This window comes from Oncorhynchus clarkii, chromosome 18 (assembly GCF_045791955.1).
Source record: "Oncorhynchus clarkii lewisi isolate Uvic-CL-2024 chromosome 18, UVic_Ocla_1.0, whole genome shotgun sequence".
Taxonomy (NCBI): Eukaryota; Metazoa; Chordata; class Actinopteri; order Salmoniformes; family Salmonidae; genus Oncorhynchus; species Oncorhynchus clarkii.
Window position 1 is genome coordinate 20,123,531 of NC_092164.1, and position 20,760 is coordinate 20,144,290.

General features: G+C 44.1%; 1 protein-coding gene across 3 annotated transcripts in view; it reads left to right on the plus strand.

Annotated features, from left to right (window-relative positions):
• LOC139373180 (E3 ubiquitin-protein ligase Midline-1-like) overlaps positions 1-12,141 on the plus strand; it is a 50,298-nt gene extending 38,157 nt beyond the window's left edge. For 2 of the 3 annotated variants that reach the window (XM_071113353.1, XM_071113352.1), the window contains exons 3-10: positions 1,778-1,873; positions 4,438-4,545; positions 5,625-5,773; positions 5,944-6,071; positions 6,908-7,051; positions 9,424-9,585; positions 9,837-10,044; positions 10,312-12,141. In XM_071113353.1, coding sequence (XP_070969454.1) covers positions 1,778-1,873; positions 4,438-4,545; positions 5,625-5,773; positions 5,944-6,071; positions 6,908-7,051; positions 9,424-9,585; positions 9,837-10,044; positions 10,312-10,660 — 1,344 coding nt within the window. In that variant the 3' untranslated portion in view covers positions 10,661-12,141. The remainder of the gene's footprint in view (positions 1-1,777; positions 1,874-4,437; positions 4,546-5,624; positions 5,774-5,943; positions 6,072-6,907; positions 7,052-9,423; positions 9,586-9,836; positions 10,045-10,311) is intronic. The other variant, XM_071113354.1, reaches the window with a different exon arrangement.
• Positions 12,142-20,760: the final 8,619 nt, after the last annotated feature.

Below are 20,760 nucleotides of genomic sequence, written 5' to 3' on the forward strand. Positions count from 1 at the left end.
TCGTTCGACCACAGACCCATAACGAACGCAGGCAATGAGGCAGTGATCGCTGAGATCCTGATTGAAAATAGCAGAGGTGTATTTGGAGGGCAAGTTGGTTAGGATAACATCTATTAGGGTGCCCGTGTTTATGGATTTCTGGTTGTACCTGGTGGGTTCCTTGATAATTTGTGTGAGATTGAGGGCATCTCGCTTAGATTGTGGGACTGCCGGGGTGTTAAGCATATCCCAGTTTAGGTCACCTAACAGAACGAACTCTGAAGATGTGTCTCCTGCCTAATATGAGTCTTTCCTTTTACCACCATAGACATTTCTTTACTCCATACAGCCAAATGTCTTTCAACAGAGGTCTTATCCACATGATTTATCTCTCAGGGAATCTCATTTACTCTATCAACACATTTACAGACAACAGGCTTGGATCACCCCAACATTGTCATACATTATTTATTGTCCAATGGTTTCAAGATATGTAACAGATGCTTCTTTCACATTTCTTCTGATACTCTGATTTATTCTGACCTCCTACTAGGTGAATACGAATAAAATACATATTAAATATCCTCCTCAACCCAGAGCTTGTGTCCATTTTAAACTCAGTGAGTAGAGACTATGGGCTATAAATACATGAGATCAAGAGTAATTTCTCCTGACCCTAATACAAATTTACAACAGGGACATTTTAATTAATCTTCTCAGGAATGTGGGGGACAAATTCCATTGTATTAACGTCAATTTCAATCGGCCATTAGATTTAACACGCTGAGGAGAACATAATGGAGGGAGTCACATGGGGCATACTGTTTGACCCCTTAGTTGGTGACTGAACTACGGTTTTGGTTTCCAGTGATGCCTATTCAATATGTCCATTCAAGCAAGAATACACGCTAGTAGTCCTTGTAGTATTGCTGTTTTCCTCCATGGGTTCAGTTATTTTTACACCCCCGTTGATCATGCCATCCCCTATGGTCCTTAATGTGTTTTTGTTTTTGTATGTCATCATCGTATTAAGGCCATCCATTAGACTGGTAAGCCCCCACCCCACCCTTATTCTCCTGCCTGGCTCGTCTGTAGTTTACGCTGTTTACCCATGGGGCAACTCCATTTAATCCCTACTGAACATCACATTGTGGCTTAATATGGTCGGTTTGGCAATAATGTGATAGAATGATGAAATAAAGAGGACAGGTTTTTTTCCCGGCAGAATAGGAAGGGGGAAAAGGGGAAAAAACGTCATGAAGAACAGCTTACATAAAGACTCTTTGATAGGTAGATGGGCTGTCAGAGGAGCTTTTGATGCTTCATTTGCCGATCGGGGGGGGGGGGGGGGGTATGCATGACGTTTTTTTCCCCGGAGTGGCTCAGGCTCTGCCAGTCGTGTTAGGCTGTGAGTCCTGCTCAGAGACTGACTGACCGGGATGAGGCGGTATCGGGACGAGGGACAGGGGCAGCGCCCGGAGGTTCGTGTCCAAATTGTCCAAAAGCGAATGTGACAACTGTGGATGAGATTTTGGAAGGGGAAGGAGGGAGGAGGAGGAGGAGAGGGAGGAAGAGAGGGAGGAGGAGGAAGATGCTTCTCCGTTTTGGCTTTATGATTTTGCTCTCTCTAAAACAGAAATGTAGGACCTCTGACACCTTTTGATCAGCTTGGTTTTGTGTTTTATTTTCTCTTGAAAGTATGGTAGGTTGATTTTCAGGCTTGTTCATAAGAAAAACAAGGACAATAACTGTTGTTTTCTCTTCTGTCTTCAATAGTAATTTCCTCTTTCTTTTGCAGCAAGCGTTGGATTCCAACCTGAGTCATTTGGTCAAGAGGAATAATGAGTTGGAAGGGTTGATGGGAAAGTTGATCCAAACCTGTCAACATGTAGAGGTGAGCGCTCTGTCACTGACCATGCTATGAGTTCATAGATGCGTGCATGTGCAAGAGGCATGCTGTAGTCAGTGTAGTGCATGTGATGCAAGCCCAATTAACTAACTGTACAGTATGTCATTCACCTCAGAGAACTACAAACTTTGTAGATTTTTGTATTGATTTTTTTCAAATGATGATTTCCCTGACATGATTATGCTAATGTTGTCATGTCATCATGAAGTAGTTTGTGTTGCAACAGATGCTCCTGTCTCCGCTTGAGTTTGCTCATCTGAATTTGTACATAGAATCATGTTCTACAATTTCAAAATGCACAATGTTTTCCTGATATAGGCTACTAATCATTGACTTGTCAAGCAACACATTATAAACATGTATTATAATGTATCTATACGGAGACCACCGATTGGTTGTGCCACTTCTTTAATGAAGGTTCTTCTGGATTAAGCCTTTCTGACCACAGTCACTTGTTCTTGATCTGTGATGATTCAAATTAGAAGCGCCCGAGAGGAAAGAGTCACAGCCCCATGGTGGAAAGGTGGGCTAGGAAATGAAAATGACATGGCCTGAATCTTTATGACTTATACTCTAAGCAGAGATTGTAATATGCCTCCATGGCCACTGTGACCAGTACACTAAAAGGGTGGTAACATTTGAGGACAGGCCGCAGGTCCACTTTGGTCATTTCATTTAGCCTTTTAAAATCCACAAACCTGGTCCTTTTAAAATGGATGTATTTAAATAATGCATCAGAGAAAAAGAGGGGAAATATCTGACCTCGTTTTCATGGTGGATGTAGGTCAGAAACGAACGTGTACATGGTTTTTAAACACACTTCCACCCATTAACTAATGAGTGTATAGGCTAAAGCGATTCTGTGTTTGTGTGTGTGTGTGTGTGTGTGTGTGTGTGTGTGTGTGTGTGTGTGTGTGTGTGTGCGTGCGTGCGTGCAGCTTGTGCTCAGTGAATCAACTGTGTACTTTGTAAAAGTAATCTGCGTGAATAATTGAGGAATGTGGAATGAGCTGCAGAATTATTGTGCAACACATGAAACCACTTCATTAAAGCTGTAGATTTTAATTTGATATATCCACCCCAAGGATTACAGTTAGAGTTTTTTTTGTTGTATAGTCATCATCAGTGTGCATAAATGTGCAAGGACCGGAAAGACTCCCTTTCTCAGCACTTAAAGAGAGTACACATGATGCGTGTGTACTTTTTGGAGAGATCGCTGAATATTTGAAATCCTTCTAAAGCAAATCAGCCTCTCCTCCACCTTCTGTTAAACGTTTCTGAGCTCTTTTGACGGGCAATTCCCCAGAAACGCTTTTGCTTTGGGTTAAATGAATCTCTTATGCTCCTGCCAAAGACTCATCTTTTATGTCCGTCACACGCTCCCCTGCCATGTCCAAAGGCTGAGCCCACAGTGTGTCCTCACTGAACATCCTACTGTAATACATAGAGAGTTCATTAGACCTACAATCCACAAATATTCCACGGCAGATTAGAGGGAGAGATGGTGGCACTCACCCATGACCCCCGTCTAAACCCTGTGAACGTACAGTAGAGAAACTCACTCACAGGGCGAAGGAACCTAATTACTGGCGTTGAAAAGGCGGATCTGTGTGCGTTTCAATGAGTGCCTTTCATATCATAAACAGCCTGTCCACACCAGGGAGTGACCGTAACACACCTCGTTGGCTTGGCAACGCTCAAACAATCCCTCTTTCACAACTCCCCTTTCTGCTTTTCACTTCGGTTGAAAATCTGTGTTTCACCAGGACATAAAAACTGGCACCAAAGAGGCATCTATTTCAAAGGCCTGTGGCTAGTAAAGTGGACCTGAGTGTGCATGCACTCAACAATCGCAAACCTTCAAGATCTGTAGACTGATCCAAATGCTACATAGAATTGAGCACTGTTAGACTCAGCAAAACACAGGCACAGGGCATTCTTTATCTTCTGTAGTAGCCAGAAACAAACACACATTAAAATACTGTGGCTCAATGTTGATTCATTCACCCGTAGGCTATTATTTGCAATGCAAAACCAACTGACATCTGAATTATCATTAGTTGAACTAGAGCTTTAAATGGATACTGCAAGATTCTGGCAATTCATCTGTTTTTCTACTTTTTTTTATAAATCATGGCCTTGAGATAGGTCGGACATTTTGACAATTACAAAACATTAATGGGATACTGCGAGATCCGGTTTTCGACATAGCCAGAGTCAGAAGAACTTGTGGATACCAATTTTATGTCTCTGCATGCAGTATGAAAGAAGTTAGAGGTAGTTTTGAAAGCCAATGCTGAGCCACTGCTAACTAGCGTTAGCGCAAACCATACGCTAGCGTTCCTGTAGACTTCCAGTAATTGCGCTGACACTAGTTAGCGTTGGCTCTTGAAACTACCTCTAACTTCCTTCATAATGCAGACATAAAAATGGTATCCATGAGTTCGTCTGACTCTAGGTAAGTATAACAGTAAATGGTTTGTAATTACAGCTTACTTAAGGCTATGAATTATCAGACAGATGTATTATGTTCCATTTGTGTTTATCAGGTCAATGCATCGCGGCAGGAGGGAAAGCTGATGGAAGAATGCGACCTCCTGATTGACATCATCCAGCAAAGGAGGCAGATCATTGGGACCAAAATCAAGGAGGGGAAGGTAAGATCCAGGAGGGGCCATGGGTCTGAAAGGGGAATCCCATCCAACACACACAATCCTCTGCACTTTCACTGAGCTGCAGTCTGAACCGTACGGCCTGGGAAGGGATGTAATAGTAAAACAACAGAAGGGTAAATGTCTCTCGCCTTCTGTTCGGGGTCTGCATTGGATCTGTTGGAAAGTCCACCGTCTGTTCACTCTCGATCTGTTCATTTACGATGCAAAGCGAACATTTGAACAAGGTCACCAAGGGGAATTGGACCATGCTTAATTATCAAGATGTCCAACCTACAGGGCATGTCTCAATTATTTTTACTGACTGACAGAGTTGGAGTTCGCTTAAAGTTAACTATTTGTAGTCAGAGAGGAAATGGAAATGACTTCACACTTTGTGTTACTTTTACTTGCTTCATTTCCCTTACTGAATTTCTGTTGGCGTTGGAATTACCAAGAGCTGTCCAGGGTTAGTCAGAAACCAGACTCCTGCAGTTTCTCTAAATGACGGGACTTCCTTTGTTCCTTCCTGGTCTCGTGTCAGGACTTGAGTCAGGAGCAGGGCTTTAAAGTAGAAGTAGCAATATCAGGGGCCATAGAGGCAGTTTAGCTCTGACCTTTCGACTGGAAATGAAAACCTGCCTAAATAGAAATCCTTTATGTTGGACGGTTGCCGCTGAGACGATAGAGAGACAATTTGGTATTTTTTCCTGCTCCCACACCTCAGGCATTGTCCAGATATAGGATACGGGTGAAAAGTTGTTTCATATAAATACCAGAAAATTGCAACAAAAATATACACATTCGAATGAAACCAAAGATTAGTTGTTCAGTTTAGTGTGTCAGAAAAGGTTGATGAGGGCAGTGTCTCTGACCTAAATACAACATCCAACCAACCACATTTCACTGCCCTCAATCACTCTCTCTTAACCTCTCATTAGGTGAAGAGAAAGCAACAAGCCAAAAACATCTGGATACGATCCCAAAAAGCCCCATCTGGGCTAAATCTCTACCATCCCTGACATGGGATTCAGTTAATCATCTTTAACCCATTCTAACCCCCCTCTGTCCTATCTGTTCTATAGGCGGTCCGGATCAGGAAGCTAGCCCAGCAGATCTCCAACTGTAAGCAGTGCATCGAGAGGTCCTCTGCTCTCATCACCCAGGCCGACCAGACCCTGAAGGAGACAGACCACGCCCGCTTCCTCCAGACAGCCAAGAGTATCACCGAAAGGTGAGCAAGGCCAGCACGGAGGGTGTGGTAGAAATTCACTACAAACACCGGCTCTGACTAACCATTGACAATTCACAGTCAATCAACACGACCTCTGGCATCCTATGAAAATGTGCAACATAGTGGGATAGTTGTGAACTAAACCCTCTGGGATTATGTGTTTGTGGTAGGGTTTCCATGGCGACGGCCTCCTCCCAGGTCCTGATTCCAGAGATCAACCTGACGGACACGTTTGACACGTTCGCTCTGGACTTCACCAAGGAGAAGAAGCTGCTGGAGAGCCTGGACTACCTCACAGGTACAGAGTACAATCAGCTCTATTTACTAGTAGTGGTGGGCGCCAATAGTGATCATTTAATACAATATCGGTATATTGTGATAATGTGGCAATATCGTGATATACTGTGATATTGTTGCCTATATTATGATATTGCTTTATGTCATGATGTCAACTATATCAAAGCACTGGCAATATATCTCCCTATATTCTATTGTCAAGTGCAAGAGTTGGCATCTCTCTCTACAACCATAACCTAAAAATGTGGTTGTATGCACTCCACCTAACTGTGGTCTAAAAAGTTCCACATCTACATAATGCCAAAATAGTCCATGTTATTGCATATTATTGCAGTACCCAAAATAATTATACATCATATGAATAGATTTATATGAGTTTGTGGAAGAGATTGTTGTTTAGTCTTTGTGATGGCAGAGGGCTTCGCTTGAGGGCTGGCTCACTAAGTGAATCACTCTGAGTCATCGATGTGCACTCACTGGCGGAGGGGGAGCGCGAGAGAAGGAGAGGGAGAGGGGGGAGAGAGAGAGCGAAAGGGAAGGAGAGAAGAGAGAAGAGAGAGATGAGAGAAGAGAGAGAGGAGGGTTAGGGAGGGGAGGGGAGGAGAGCGAAAGATGTCATCAGCCTCTGCTCAACTGTCAACCTCTGAAATATAATCTGGGCTACGAATTATCATTAGCAAACAAAAGCTTGGCAATCAATATAAGTCTCTAGCCTTCAGTCCTCCTTTAAGAGCCACGGTACTTTGTTTGAGGTAAAACAGCACGCTCAAAAGGTGAAGCACTGTTATTTCATCATTATGCCAGAGCACGCATAACATAACATTCTCCTTACCCTAGCGCCGAGTCCTCCGGGCATCAGAGAAGAGCTCTGCACTGCATCGTACGACACCATCACCGTCCACTGGACCTCAGACGACGAGTTCACAGTGCTTTCCTATGAGCTCCAGTATGCTATCTTCACAGGGCAAGCCAACGTTGTCAGTAAGTATCTGAGTGTCGGCAAAAATGCAGTCACACATACCAGGAACACCTCCAAGCACACAACTATCTTCATAGGTCAAGCCAATGTTGTCAGTGTGTATCAGGGTGTAAGTTAAACTACCCTCTGGCATACCAGGCACACCACCAGACACACAATGGTATCTTCACATGGCAAGCCAATGGTGCTAGTAAGTGCACAGAACGCCTTGAGAGAACGCTTTGTGCTCACAGAACTCTCTCCTGATGATAACTTTTGTATTTTCCAACTCAAAGCCCCGTGATGATTCGGGTGTAAAGCCAAACAGCTGGAGGACTCAAGAACCAAAACCGAATCATGTGTTTCTTCTCTCCGAGCCTGTCGACTAGGGCCAATGGGGTGATCTCAAATCTCAGGATCTCAGCTTGAGTTATTGCAGTGTCAAAGGGGACAGAGTGGAATGGAGAGAGGGAGACTAGCTGACTCGGAGCGAATTACAGTCATAACACGAATCAGTGCTCAGAGCCCTCCTCCCCCACGGATCACGCCTGAATGCCACGCTCATGCATACTTCGCTGGGCAAGCAATATAAAATGAGATCAGGGGATGGGAAATATAGCGGTGTGTGGTTTGATGAAAGCGGACGGCTAGCAAACAAGGTTATAGGGTGTCATGAGAATAAATAGGATATGGTTTGTCTCATGTTGTGATCACCTCTCTTCACTGCAAACGTGAGCATTTTAGCAACAACAACAAAGAGAAGAAACTGAGAAATACCAGAACTATAGCTTTAATATTGCAATACAGCATCAGTGTTGCTGCAATTTGGAACTGGAGCAGTTGGCTTCTTCCACGCTTAAATCATGTTGAAAACTCCAGTGCCCCCAAGTAGAATGACCTTTTGAATGTCTTTCTGGTACCAATATACAAAATGAATGAGCATAAATGTATAATAGAAGTCTACCATGTTCACCCTAGAATGATAATTGAACGTAACAATTGTATCAGATGCTGTCTTTGGAACCCCATTGAGAAGGCCCTTTACCAACATCAGCACTTTTCATGAGGGGTGGCGTTAAAACCCAAAGTGACACGTGTTTTTCTCCAATTCCTCCTCTCCTCATTCTCTGCACACGCTATGTTTTCTTCCTGCCCTAGTTTCACATCCAATCACCAGGTCTAAGCTCTGGACTGAGGCTGAGGTGTTGTCACAATGTCACATCTTTGAAATGACACTTCAGAGGAAAAGGGGTGACGGCAGACACTGGCCCCATAGGGTCTCACTCAGGGTCATTTAATTGCAGGGCAAACAGATGTCGCGTGAAGCTTACGGAGAATACACTGTGCACTCAGCACGATGGCTGTTCTGGCAGAGAATTAAGCCTGCGGGCATCAATGTGGCACAGCACGGCTTAGTATAGGCATATCAATGTACAGCACAGCCAGTCCCACGGACATGGAACAGCACAGCCATTGAGAGATGAATGACCCCCCCCTCCATCCTAACACCTACAGTAACCACATGAAACAACAGAGTAGAGTGAATGGCAATATATATGGAATGTGTTGTATCATTAGAAATGAATCACAGCAAATGGCATAATGCTGCGTTGCATACTGGCTGACTTTTTGAACATCACTGGCATTTGTCGTAATGAATTGACTTTGTATGATAAATTACCCCTCAATTCCCCTTAAATCTACTGCACCCTCCGACGCCAAAGTCATATTGGACAAGAAGCATTGTCTGAACACACTGATCATGAATCCTTCCCCTCTCACTTGAGTATGATTAAAAGGCCTTAGAATTGATTGAGGAAGTGACTGATTATGGAATTTGGACCACTCCTCTCTATCCTTTAGCTCTGGTCTCCTAGGATTACATGAATCGACTTCCTCCCCTCCTAACACAAACAGACTCAAACCTACACCTCTCTCAAACTATAGATAAGAGTTCGCTAAACTAAAGAATACAAATATACAATATGTTGGGGAAATATGGACTTAATTAGGTGAATGTTTATATTTGGTCCAAGTATGATACTTACATTGGCTGAGGATTGGCTGTCTCTGCAGCAGGCAAAGCAAATCATCTCCTCATTCTGTGACAATTCACTTTGCTTACGTCCTGGAATTCAGCAGGTTACGAGTGACCTAATTCATTGAAGATGTTTGCTTTTCAAAGTTTATCAAGGCCGCAATACTTCAACAACAAAGTATGTGTACTGTACATGTGCAGTCTGCGTTGTGGGTCTGTTATAGCCACTCTGTGTGTGTTCATGTGACTACGTGTGTGGAAACGGAAACATTTGTGTGTTCCCCCATACGCACCGATGCATAGCTGAGTGTGTATGCATGACCACACTGTAACTGTGAGTCCGTTTCTCCCTCCCAGGCCTGTGTAACTCTGCAGACAGCTGGATGATTGTGCCTAACATCAAGCAGAATCACTACACCGTCCACGGCCTGCAGAGCGGCACCAAGTACATCTTCATCGTCAAAGCCATCAACCAGGCAGGTGCCCGCAGCAGTGAGCCAGGGACACTCAAAACCAACAGTAAGGGCTCCACATTCATTACGATTGAAGGAAACTTGGAATTATAGCATGCAGTTTTAGAGAAGTATCTTGTGATTCTTACCTAATATGGTCACCATATTATGTTTCAATACGGTGTCCATATTAGGACAGCATCACATGTCGGGGATGGTCTCCTAATATGGACACCATACATACAGCTGCTGTAGCCTATCCTACCCTAGCCCCTTGCTAACTTAACCATGTTGTCTCTCTCCGTCCTCTTCGTCCAGGCCAACCTTTCAAGCTGGACCCCAAGTCCGCCCACAAGAAGCTGAAGGTCTCCCATGACAACCTGACGGTGGAGCGCGACGAGACGGCATCGAAGAAGGGACACGGCCAGGAGCGCTTCACCAGCCAGAGTAGCTACGGCGTCGTCGGCAACGTTTACATCGACAGCGGACGCCACTACTGGGAGGCCCTGATTGGAGGAAGCACATGGTGAGTTAGACCTGGGAGACATGATGGACCAATGTCTTGCTCTGAGCCACATGGTGTTTGGCCTGTTGGATCTGGCTGGGTAGAATGACAGAGATATAGGCCACATTGTAAGTCACTTAAAAGCACATTTACACAATGTAGTCAGAGAAATATTCGATGCACATGTAATAACTATGAGTATTTAACACTTGGTAAGTGTTCACAAGTGTTGAAGTGTTTGGGTTTTAGAGGCAGGCAAACAGTGTCTTCTTACTCCTTTCTCCGCAGGTATGCGGTGGGCATCGCCTACAAGTCGGCCCCCAAGCACGAGTGGATTGGCAAGAACTCGGCCTCCTGGGTCCTGTGCCGCTGCAACAACTCGTGGGTGGTGCGTCACAACAGCAAGGAGCTGGCCATCGAGCCTTCGCCCCACCTGCGCCGCGTGGGTGTCCTGCTGGACTACGACGCCGGCTCGCTTACCTTCTACGACGCCGTGGGCTCGCAGAACCTGCACACGTTCCACGTGTCCTTCGCCCAGCCCGTGTGTCCCGTCTTCAATGTGTGGAACAAGTGTCTGACTGTCCTCACGGGTCTGCCCATCCCCGAACACCTAGAAGGGTTGGAAACCCAGGACTGAGAACCCCTGGGAACTAGAGTTCCACCGGGCCAAATCAGACTAAGTTGGGTTAGGTTAGATTAAGCCACCTCCAAGGCACTTTGGGCCACTATGAACTAGAAAAGGCCATCCGCAAACTTGAATCATCACAGAAAATGTCATGCTACCACCTCATTTTATTTTAGGCACTTTGGACCACCCCTTGGGCCAACGTCAATCGCACAGACCACCCTCGTTTCAACCACAGACCGTTTGACCACAGACCGTTTGACCACAGACCGCTCTTTGCAATGGGAAAGAAGGAAAGAGCTACGTAGCTGTACAGTTGTGAATTATAGCTTTGCCCAACTCCCACCTTCATGATTATGGAACTAAAGTAGCCATGAATTTATATGTTTTTACTACCATTTTCATGTGCTTATATGGCAGATATTAATTATTGAAGTGTAAGAAAGTAGCCTAGATAAATTTCAATATGCACATCTTCCCTTACATTTACACATTGTTCATACGTTATTTATGGTCAGTTTACCAGACATAGGAGACATTTATAAATCTAGGGAAATTATTTTGATGCAATTTATCGATGTTACTTTCTAATCTAGAAAAAGTATTGTGTCCTAATACATTAATGTGTAAATTATACATATTTTGTGACAACATAATTACTTTCTTCCTTATAGTACCTTAAACCCACAAGTGTAAAAGTACTGTTGCATTTTAGACAAGCATTGCATTTTTAATTTTTGTCATGTTTTGTAATGGGATAGGTCCCTCTTTGCAATGGGATAGGTCCTTTGTAGTTCAGCCATGCATGTTAGTGAGTATCTCTCAGGTCTATTCCAAATCTTGTTTTCATCCATGGAAATAATGCAAACTACTTGGTCCTCTCCTGAGTGAATACTCACTTCCTTCTGTACTTAGCAGGTGTCACAAACCCGAACTGAAAAACACTTCCACTTTGCTGTTAGGTACAGTGAGGACAAGACTAATACAATCATCACTCTCATTTCACTTACAAAGTCATTATTTCACCAAGGTCGATGCCACCACGAGCCACAGCTTGACCTCAGCTTGACCACTGTATGACCCAGTGACCATGAACTCATATGTTGTAGGATACGTCTCTCCACCACACACAGGCACTCCATGATGTACATAGCATATTATGTTCTCTTTTACTCGTCTTCTTTCAAAAGAAGGACCATCTGGATATTTTACAGATAATCGTTTTGTTTTTAAAGGAACAAAATGGATCGGTTCACTCATTAATTTGTGTCTTTGGTTTGGGTTTGGTTTGGGATTATCCTTTCCTTGTATTGGATGCAGCGATTATCTGCTCTTTAATGTTGCCACAAAAACGGTTTCATTTCAGATGTATGTTTGAATCCGGTGGACACTATTTTAGGAAAGAGGATCGGAATGCTTGTGTCTCTGTACAAATATGAAGTAGCATTTGTCGATTGTCAAAGGTTCAATAAAATGAGATACATTTTAACTTTTTTACTGCCTCCTGTACTGTATATTTCACGCGCACACACACACACACACACACACACACACACACACACACACACACACACACTCACTTTGTCGTAAACATCACTTTAGCAATACACCACATGGTCTATGTCTGTTTCTGACCATCAACGTAGCCTAATATATCGTTTTTTTCTCTTTCTAGACCCTTGCCTTTCTACCATAAACCAACCCAACCAGCCATTTATGTCTAAGTTAAGCCTACAAGCTGGTGAATTTATCCTGAGAACTTCCTGTAGACTACAGGGCCTCTTCCTGGTCCGCTATAGGCTTTTGACTGGTTCACAAGAGCAACGGTGTGACCGGGCAATATGGGCTTTACCAAAAAACAATAAGGGCCTCAGACAAAACAATATGGGCCCCAGACAAAACAATATGGGCCCCAGACAAAACAATATGGGCCTCAGTCAAACAAAGACCTGAAAACAACTGACTGGGGTCCTTCCTCTTACAACTAACATACATGTTTAACAACAGTGTTTGGGAAGGTGTGTGTGTGTGTGTGTAGTCCTTCATGTATGTATTTGACCTTAAATGGTACGCCACTGACTAAAAACTGTGATGACATGGAAAACTGATTGGACTTCCAAAAAGTTATCAATGTAATTTAGTCTTAAGCTGAATTCAATGACAGGGTGAAATCTTTGATTGATTTCACACTTGCATCATTTAGCAGACACTCTTATCCAGAGCAGCTATGGTTAAGTGCCTTGCTAGATGACAGATTTAAAAAAAATCTTCAACTCGTCAACTTGGGGATTCAAAAAAAGCAACCTTTTGGTTACTGGCCCAATGTTCTTAAGCGCAAGGCTAACTGCCGTCAACATATCACATTGAATTCATGTTAGTTGACAACTCAACCAAATGTAAATCAAAAATAGATGTTGAAATGATCTGTGCCCAGTGGGATGGTACGGTGATTCTCGCAGCTCTTGCACCAGCCCAGGAAACTGTTAGGATGACATGATTTTCAATGACATCTCTTTTGGTCCGCCGGTAGAAAAAGCTTTAGGGACTTGCTGTGTGTTTGGTGTGTGCGTGATGACATACGTACGTTGTGCATGAGTGAGTGTATATGCGTGCATGCGTGCATGCATGTGCGCGTGCGTGTGTGCATACATGTGGGCATGCATATGTGACTGTGTGCGTGCATGTGTGTTGTTCATGAACTTACAGTGACCCTGCACATCAATTACTGGTCAGTGGAGGTCATGACTGAGCAGGAGCGCTGTGACATTTCCCTCATGGCTGGATGTTTGGCCAACACACCAGGAATCTTAGCTACCCGTGAAGGAACTGCCCAGAATCACAATTTACAGACACAGGAAGTGAAGGACAGTCGATAAGAAGGAAATAGGAAAAATAACAAAAACAAATGTCTATATCAACTGCCTTCATTCAATTTGATAAATATTGTCTGGTTTCGTGTGACTATTTCGCTGTATAACAGGCATCTACACACATTTCAATAGGGAACCCAAGTTGCTGGTCACGTATTAAAAGGAAAAGAAACCAAAAACGTTGTCCACATAATTATACTTCACATTATGGCTCATGATACTCTTTTCTTTAAACAAAAAGTATTACATCAACTGTGGATGCCGAGTCGAGTCAACTCCATGGAATGGCCAGCAGGGGCCAGTATAATGTGAAAAGAAAGTACTTCATCCATAATCCATAACGTCCTTTGGACCTAACGGTCAGGGTAGTGATTTTAATAGGAATAATTACAATAGGACCACGCATGCTGAGTTGAATCTGTGTAGTCCGGCTCTTAGTATGGGTTATGGTTAATATCTCTGATACAGGCGTCCGGCTATCAACAATGATCTGACAGTACTGATTGTACTTTATCAAAACAGCATCTGTGAATTTGGAGTACTATAACATAAACAACAAAAACACACAAAAGAAAAGATCCTATTCATTCACTGACTACAGCTGTTCCAGTAATCAACGTTGGATCCTAATGAAAAGCTTATCGGTTCCTCTTACGCAATGTTTTGCTTCCTGCCGTGTACTAAATTGCCGTTTGATTCGCTGTGCCGCTGATGGATCGTATGAAGGCTGGGAAGCAATTCAATCGGAAGATTTTAGTCCTACTGCCCTGGGCCCAGGTTTTTCTAAAGTTATCTGCCTGGACTTTGCCGATCAGATAGGATTAAATGTATGGAAATAGAATTAATAGAATGGAAGTCCCCATTCAAGTAAATTGTTTGTCAATTCTATTCATTCTATGTCTATGCATTTAATCCTATCCGATAGGCAAAATCCAGATGGGTAACTTTGGAAAAACTGGGCCCTGGGATTACAGGATTATTAGGATAGATAGATGAGAAGGGAGGAGTTTTGGAGTCAGTTGTAAACAAGCATCATTCTTGCTTCCTTCTTTCCTGGTCTGGTCGGATGGCCTAAATGTTCACAATACGTGATTGCAAAGCACAACAAATGGCATAGCGTGACAACCCTGACTTTAACATGACACATAATGCACCCATAATTCACCGTGTAAAAACACATGGAGACTTTTCATCAGATTGATATGGTTTGTACCAGCATAGTCAGACAGAGCATGCTCTGTATCCAGTTACACCAGTATTCACCGACAAAAAAGTTAAGAGAACATGTCAAAGAGGATAGAATTTCACAGCGGATACAATTTCTTGAGATCATCATGTCTCAAGTGAAGATGGGAAGGTCTGTAATCACAACTATTAGTATAAATATGATATCCTCCTATGTTCCCTCCATCAAGCCTAATCAGAACTGGGAAGGTATCAGGTCTGTAATCTAACATCCTAATAGTTCTGATGTTCTTTCATCAGACCTAATCATAACTGAGAATAGCGGGGGAGCTCTCTGAGAGCTGGGTCAGAATAACAAATGATGCGCTCGTTTCACCTTAAATCATATTTTCTCCTAGCCCTCTCTCTCCATTTGGTTGAGGCAGCTCTGACAGCTCCTGTATCTGTCTGCACCACTCTCTTACATCCCCACTGGGCAAGTTCAATTAAGAGGCAGCTCACAGCTCAATGCAAAGCTATGGACTGTCTCGCCTCTGTTTCTTTCCCTGTCTGTCTTACTGTCTCTCTCTCTCTCTCTCTCTCTCTCTCTCTCTCTCTCTCTCTCTCTCTCTCTCTCTCTCTCTCTCTCTCTCTCTCTCTCTCTCTCTCTCTCTCTCTCTCTCTCTCTCTCTCTCTCTCTCTCTGTGTGTCTCTCTCTCTCTCTCTCTCTCTCTCTCTCTCTCTCTCTCTCTCTCTCTCTCTCTCTCTCTCTCTCTCTCTCTCTCTCTCTCTCTCTCTCTCTCTCTCTCTCTCTCTCTCTCTCTCTCGCTCTCTCTCTCTCTCTCTTTTCTCTGTCTGTCTTGCTCTCTCTTTTTCTCTCTCTTTTTCTCTCTCTTTTTCTCTCTCTTTTTCTCTCTCTTTTTCTCTCTCTCTCTCTCTGTCTGTCTGTCTGTCTGTCTGTCTGTCTGTCTGTCTGTCTGTCTGTGTCTGTCTGTCTGTCTGTCTGTCTGTCTGTCTGTCTGTCTGTCTGTCTCTTTTCTGTCTGTCTGTCTGTCTGTCTGTCTGTCTGTCTGTCTCTCTCTCTTTTCTCTGTCTGTCTTGCTCTCTCTCTCTCTTTTTTTCTTTCCCACATTTAGTCAGTCAGCTAGTGAGTCAGTCTCTCCATCCTTTCATAATAGTCAGCAATTTTATCCTGACAGCCAAGAGAATCCAATTATTTTTGCACCCCTCAATCCTAAAATCTTCACCGAGGGTGAAACAAACTTGGACAGGCCCCCCTTTTACCACTGCAGCAGCTAATTAAGTGATGATCATTTATTGCACTCCACATTTGCGAGGGCTTTTGTGCTTTCAAGCTATTGAAAAAAAGCAGCTTGAGCAGCCGAGCGACTGAAAACGATAAAGCCGTAAATTAAAAGGTCCCCCGCATCAGCGCTAACGCGTTACCTAGGTGTTTCAGTCTTCTCCCTGACCTTTCCCTTCCACTAATCTACAAAGTAAGAGCAGATCCAATGGGAATTGAGATGGTGAGGGCAGCCGAGCAACAATGAACGGCGAGGTCACTCAGGGACGTGTGCAGCCAGTTTCCATCCGACCGTTAACATTCTGAAGAGAAGCTCTACCTTACACTGACTCCCAGACACAGGACATGCACAGCCCACTGGCTGGGTGAAATAGATGCTGACGCTCCAATGGCAGTGGCTCACCACAGTTTATCCCTCCCCCCTCAAGGTCTGAGCAGTTTAACAGCACATTTCCCGTAATTCATTTGTTCACTTGTTTTTTTTTGCCATGGCTATGACGTGTTCCTATGCTATCTGGGGAAGGGGGGTGGGGAGGCTTGGTACACCAGTGTCCAATGGTGAAAAAGCAAAGGATCCTCAGTTATGTCAGCCCAGGTTCAAGCGGCGCTGCCTTATAAAAAAGGAAGATAGCGGAGAGATGATGTGAGACGCTGTGACTCAGTAGGTTGAACAGACAAGCGGAGGTGTGTTTGCACAGGGGGGTGGGATGTGGCGGGGGGGCGCATCGCAAGGCTAATTGCTTATGGATAACCTGAGCAGAGTCCCCTTGGAGAGAGATTTGGAAGTTGCACTCTCCCAGGTGACACTTAAATGGCATTTTGCTGCCCCTGTTGTGTTGAAGGGAAGACAGCTCAGGGTTAGATGCATCTGTGTGTGTGAAGGGGGTGGGGATGGGGGTGGGGATGGGGGGGGGGTAGTGTGCTTGCTTGCTTGCATGCCTGTCTGTCTGTCTGTGTGTGTGTGTGTGTGTGTGTGCGTACTTTAAAACATACTGAAACAAATACGTTTCACTCTTAGCGTCTCCTACAGCATCACACAGATGTCATTCCCATAGACTTTACAGATTGTGATCTGAATTGCCACCTGACCATGACCAAATATATAAGCAGTCACCCAGCATTTCCATATGACAATTTATCATCGAATAACTAATGATTAATACAAAACAATTTAAGACAATCAAAGTTTATCAAGCCTTATTGCTTAAATAATGGTGTGTATAGACAGTATGAACAGTATATGAATAGCAAATGTGTGTACGACAGTAGTTATATAGGATGAGCCTTGACTAGAATACAGTATATAGATATGAAGTGGGTAAAACAGTATGTAAACATTATTAAAGTGACCAGTGTTCAATGACTCTATATACAGTATATAGGGCAGCAGTCTCTAAGGTGCAGGGTAGAGTACTGGGTGGTCGCCGGCTGGTAACAGTGACTGAGGTTCAGGGCAGGGTACTGGGTGGAGGCACCTGTACTGTCTCCTACTTCGAGATGGTAGCAGGGTGAACCATCCGTGGCTCAGGTGACTGAGGTCCTTGATGATCTTCTTGGCCTTCCAGTGACACCGGGTGCTGTAGATGTCCCAGAGGGCAGGCAGTGTGACCCCAATGACGCGTGAAAGCAATATCTTTAAATACATCTGGGAAATCTGCAAATATGACCCTTTTTCAGACATATACATGACAAAGGTTGTCATAATTGCATTTGATTTTGACATCAAGAAGATTATTTCTCTCTTCTGGAGTTTGCCATTGAGTAGGAATGACTTGCATCAATATCTCTCTTCAGGGGACAAAAAATGCACATTTTCTAATTGAAAAAACAAACCCGGCATATTGATTCACTTTGATATAACATCCCTTAACTCTTCTTGATGATAGGCAAGATTAAAAGAAATGTTCTTACCAGGTGAGTTGTGAGGTGAATGGGAATGATACAATTTCTGCATCTGAACAGCAGAGGGTGCTGTGGACACATGAATGAACCCGAGTGGATGCTTAGTGGACTGGGAAAACCTGGCTTGGCGCCTCATGGGGCCTCATTTCTACCTCTGCAACACTGCCGTGCAGAGACACTACCAAACAGAGGCAGCAGAGACAAAGCTCATGCAAAACAATGCTTCATTCTCATTCGGTTGGTCACGTTCGCTTTCCATGTCGCCCATCCTTGCTCCAAACCGAGAACGGTGTGTATTTTTGTCAGAAAATACATTTCCACCATGTTTTTACTCTAAGCCTCCCTCAACCCGTTCCAAATTCACGACCCTCCATGTTTGCTACTTCCTGGGGGCAGCAGGCGAAAGAAATCATGTCTTTTAGGAGATGAACGTCCACATTCACTCCCGGCAGTTAGTGTTCGGCTAAGTTTAATATCCATTTGGCGTTGTGATTTTAATGGGTCAGCACGGCTCCAGTGAGACGAGCGTCAGTCGAGAGATTCTCCATTGCACACCTTAATTAAATTAAGTCTGATGCATGGCAATGCAATCCAGCTTCATTCGCTACAGAAGACTGCAAACAAATAGCATTGATACTATCTATACATTGTATCATTGGGGTGTACACTAACTTGGGCTAACTGCTCTGCAGATACTGAGCAGTAGATAGAGACAACTAGACTACATTTCTAAACTTGAATTCAATCATTTGGAGTCTTAGGAGTGCAGTAAAAGGTTGTCCATTAAGTAATAATGACTAATGAACAAAGGAAAGATTTTACCTTCTGGTGGTGCAAAACCTGACCTGATTAAAACACAAGTAAAAAAAAACAAAACACGAGTGTGTGTTCGTGAGTCACGACTTCCACCGAAGGTGGCTCCTCTCCCTGTTCGGTGCGGCGTTCGGCGGTCATCGTCACCGGTCTACTAGCTGCCACCAATCCCTTTTTCTTTTCTGTTAGTTTTCTCTTGATTGTTTTCATCTGTTACTTATTTGTTGTTAATTATTGGCTCAACACCCACCACTCCTAGCTATCCGTGACAACGTGTGTGTGTGCCTGTTTATGTATGTGTACAAATTCAGTGTGTGTGTGTGTTTCTCTGAGTTTGTGTGTGGATGTCTACACATGCCTGTGTGTGTGCTTCTGTCTGTGTGTGTGTGTTTGGGTGTGTGTTCCTCTGTGTGACTGTGCATGTGTGTGTGTGTGAGATTATGCATTTTTTACCATAGTCTCTGATATTCTTCTCACCACGTCGGACCTGTAGATTGACAGGGTCCTCCTCGAACCTTCAAGAGGAGAGGGACTGAGAGTCCTGAAAGTACTGGAAGAAGCACCAGGGTCCTGAGGAGGATACTTTAAAGCACTTCGTAGGAATAGTCAGCCAGCAACACAACGGGGGATTCAAGGCATCACTCCTTCAATCAACCTGTAGAATTGGAGTAAGCTGTGGCCCACTCACACTCTAGAGCACAGAGAGGGGATTTCAGAGCCTCACAGGTAGCCCTTTGTAGTCCTGCCAAATCTACGGAAGGGAGGTGCAAGCCGATTTCCACCCCGAGTCCGTCTCTCCACCCCTCTGCCTGGACGAGTTTGAACACTTTTAATCTCAGACTTTCTTTTTAGGGGTGGGGATAATTCATGGGGATCTAAAGCTGAGATCCTGTGAAATGCCATTGGGATTCGACTTCCTCTTACTGTATATTCTCACTGAAGGTGTTTAGTTCTGTCTACAGTTGAATGATATTTTTGAATGAACATAAAAAGTTATCGAAACAGATGAAAGCGCTTATCACAACAGTGCCATGAATCGACAGTATGCAGATGGGGTATTAGGGATCAATAGTTTGTTAGTCTCCCCTGTTAGATGCTCTGTCAAAGGTAAGTGAATGGCCCATGGACTCTTTGTCAAATGCAAACCTAATGGTTGGACCAAAGGTCGAGCAGCGGAGACCAGCAGTTCAAAATCGATGGCCGGATTAATCTCGCTCCACTGTGCAGCTATTACAGCGGGAGAGTGATCACTAGACCATGGCAAAGGCCAGCATTCATCTCTGTAATGATCAAACGTGTTGGATGACAAAAGGTCCACTTCTAGGAACCACTGCAACATAGACATAGGCTCTCCACCTTTTCAGCCTCGACAAAGATGCACTCCGATTGAGACGCATGCCGAACACTGTGAGGCATTATTCTCCCTGACATGCTCCTGTGCACCTCTCGGTCCAACACCTTTCCTTACCATTAAGTGATGAGCATATGATTTTTCATTGGAACACCTCCCCGCTCTCACACACAGTGGGATTCCATGGAAAGAAAGGGGGGTGGGAAGGACACCGTGAGTAATTTTAAACCCTTAAATCTGGAATTGTAAGCTTAACTGGCTATTTATAGTCCTTTAGTCTCAACCTTAGCACCCGATAAAACCCCTCATTCTCCTCCCTTACCAACTTTTTTTTATGGTAGCAGATTGGCATGGGAGGAAGCAGAATTGAGTGGAAACTATTCACATTGAGACTTTGCTGTATTATTTTCCACCAGAATCCCCTGACGACCAAAGCTGGCCTTTCATATTAACCCTGGCTCTCTACCCTCCTCCCCCTCTTCCTCCGCGAACCTCCAGCACCAACCAACCATCAGCCTCTAAGGGATCAATTGAACTACAAATTCAATGAATTATTTGGCAGCTCCTGTATTTCCTTGGAGAAACCATTCCTCTGGCTATCAGTCGAGGGGGGGAGGGGGGGGGGGGGAGCGTTAGTTTGCTAGGGGGATGCTTAGCGCGTGGCTCTGACTGGTCTTGGCAGAGGAGTTGCTGCTGTTCACTCCCAGCA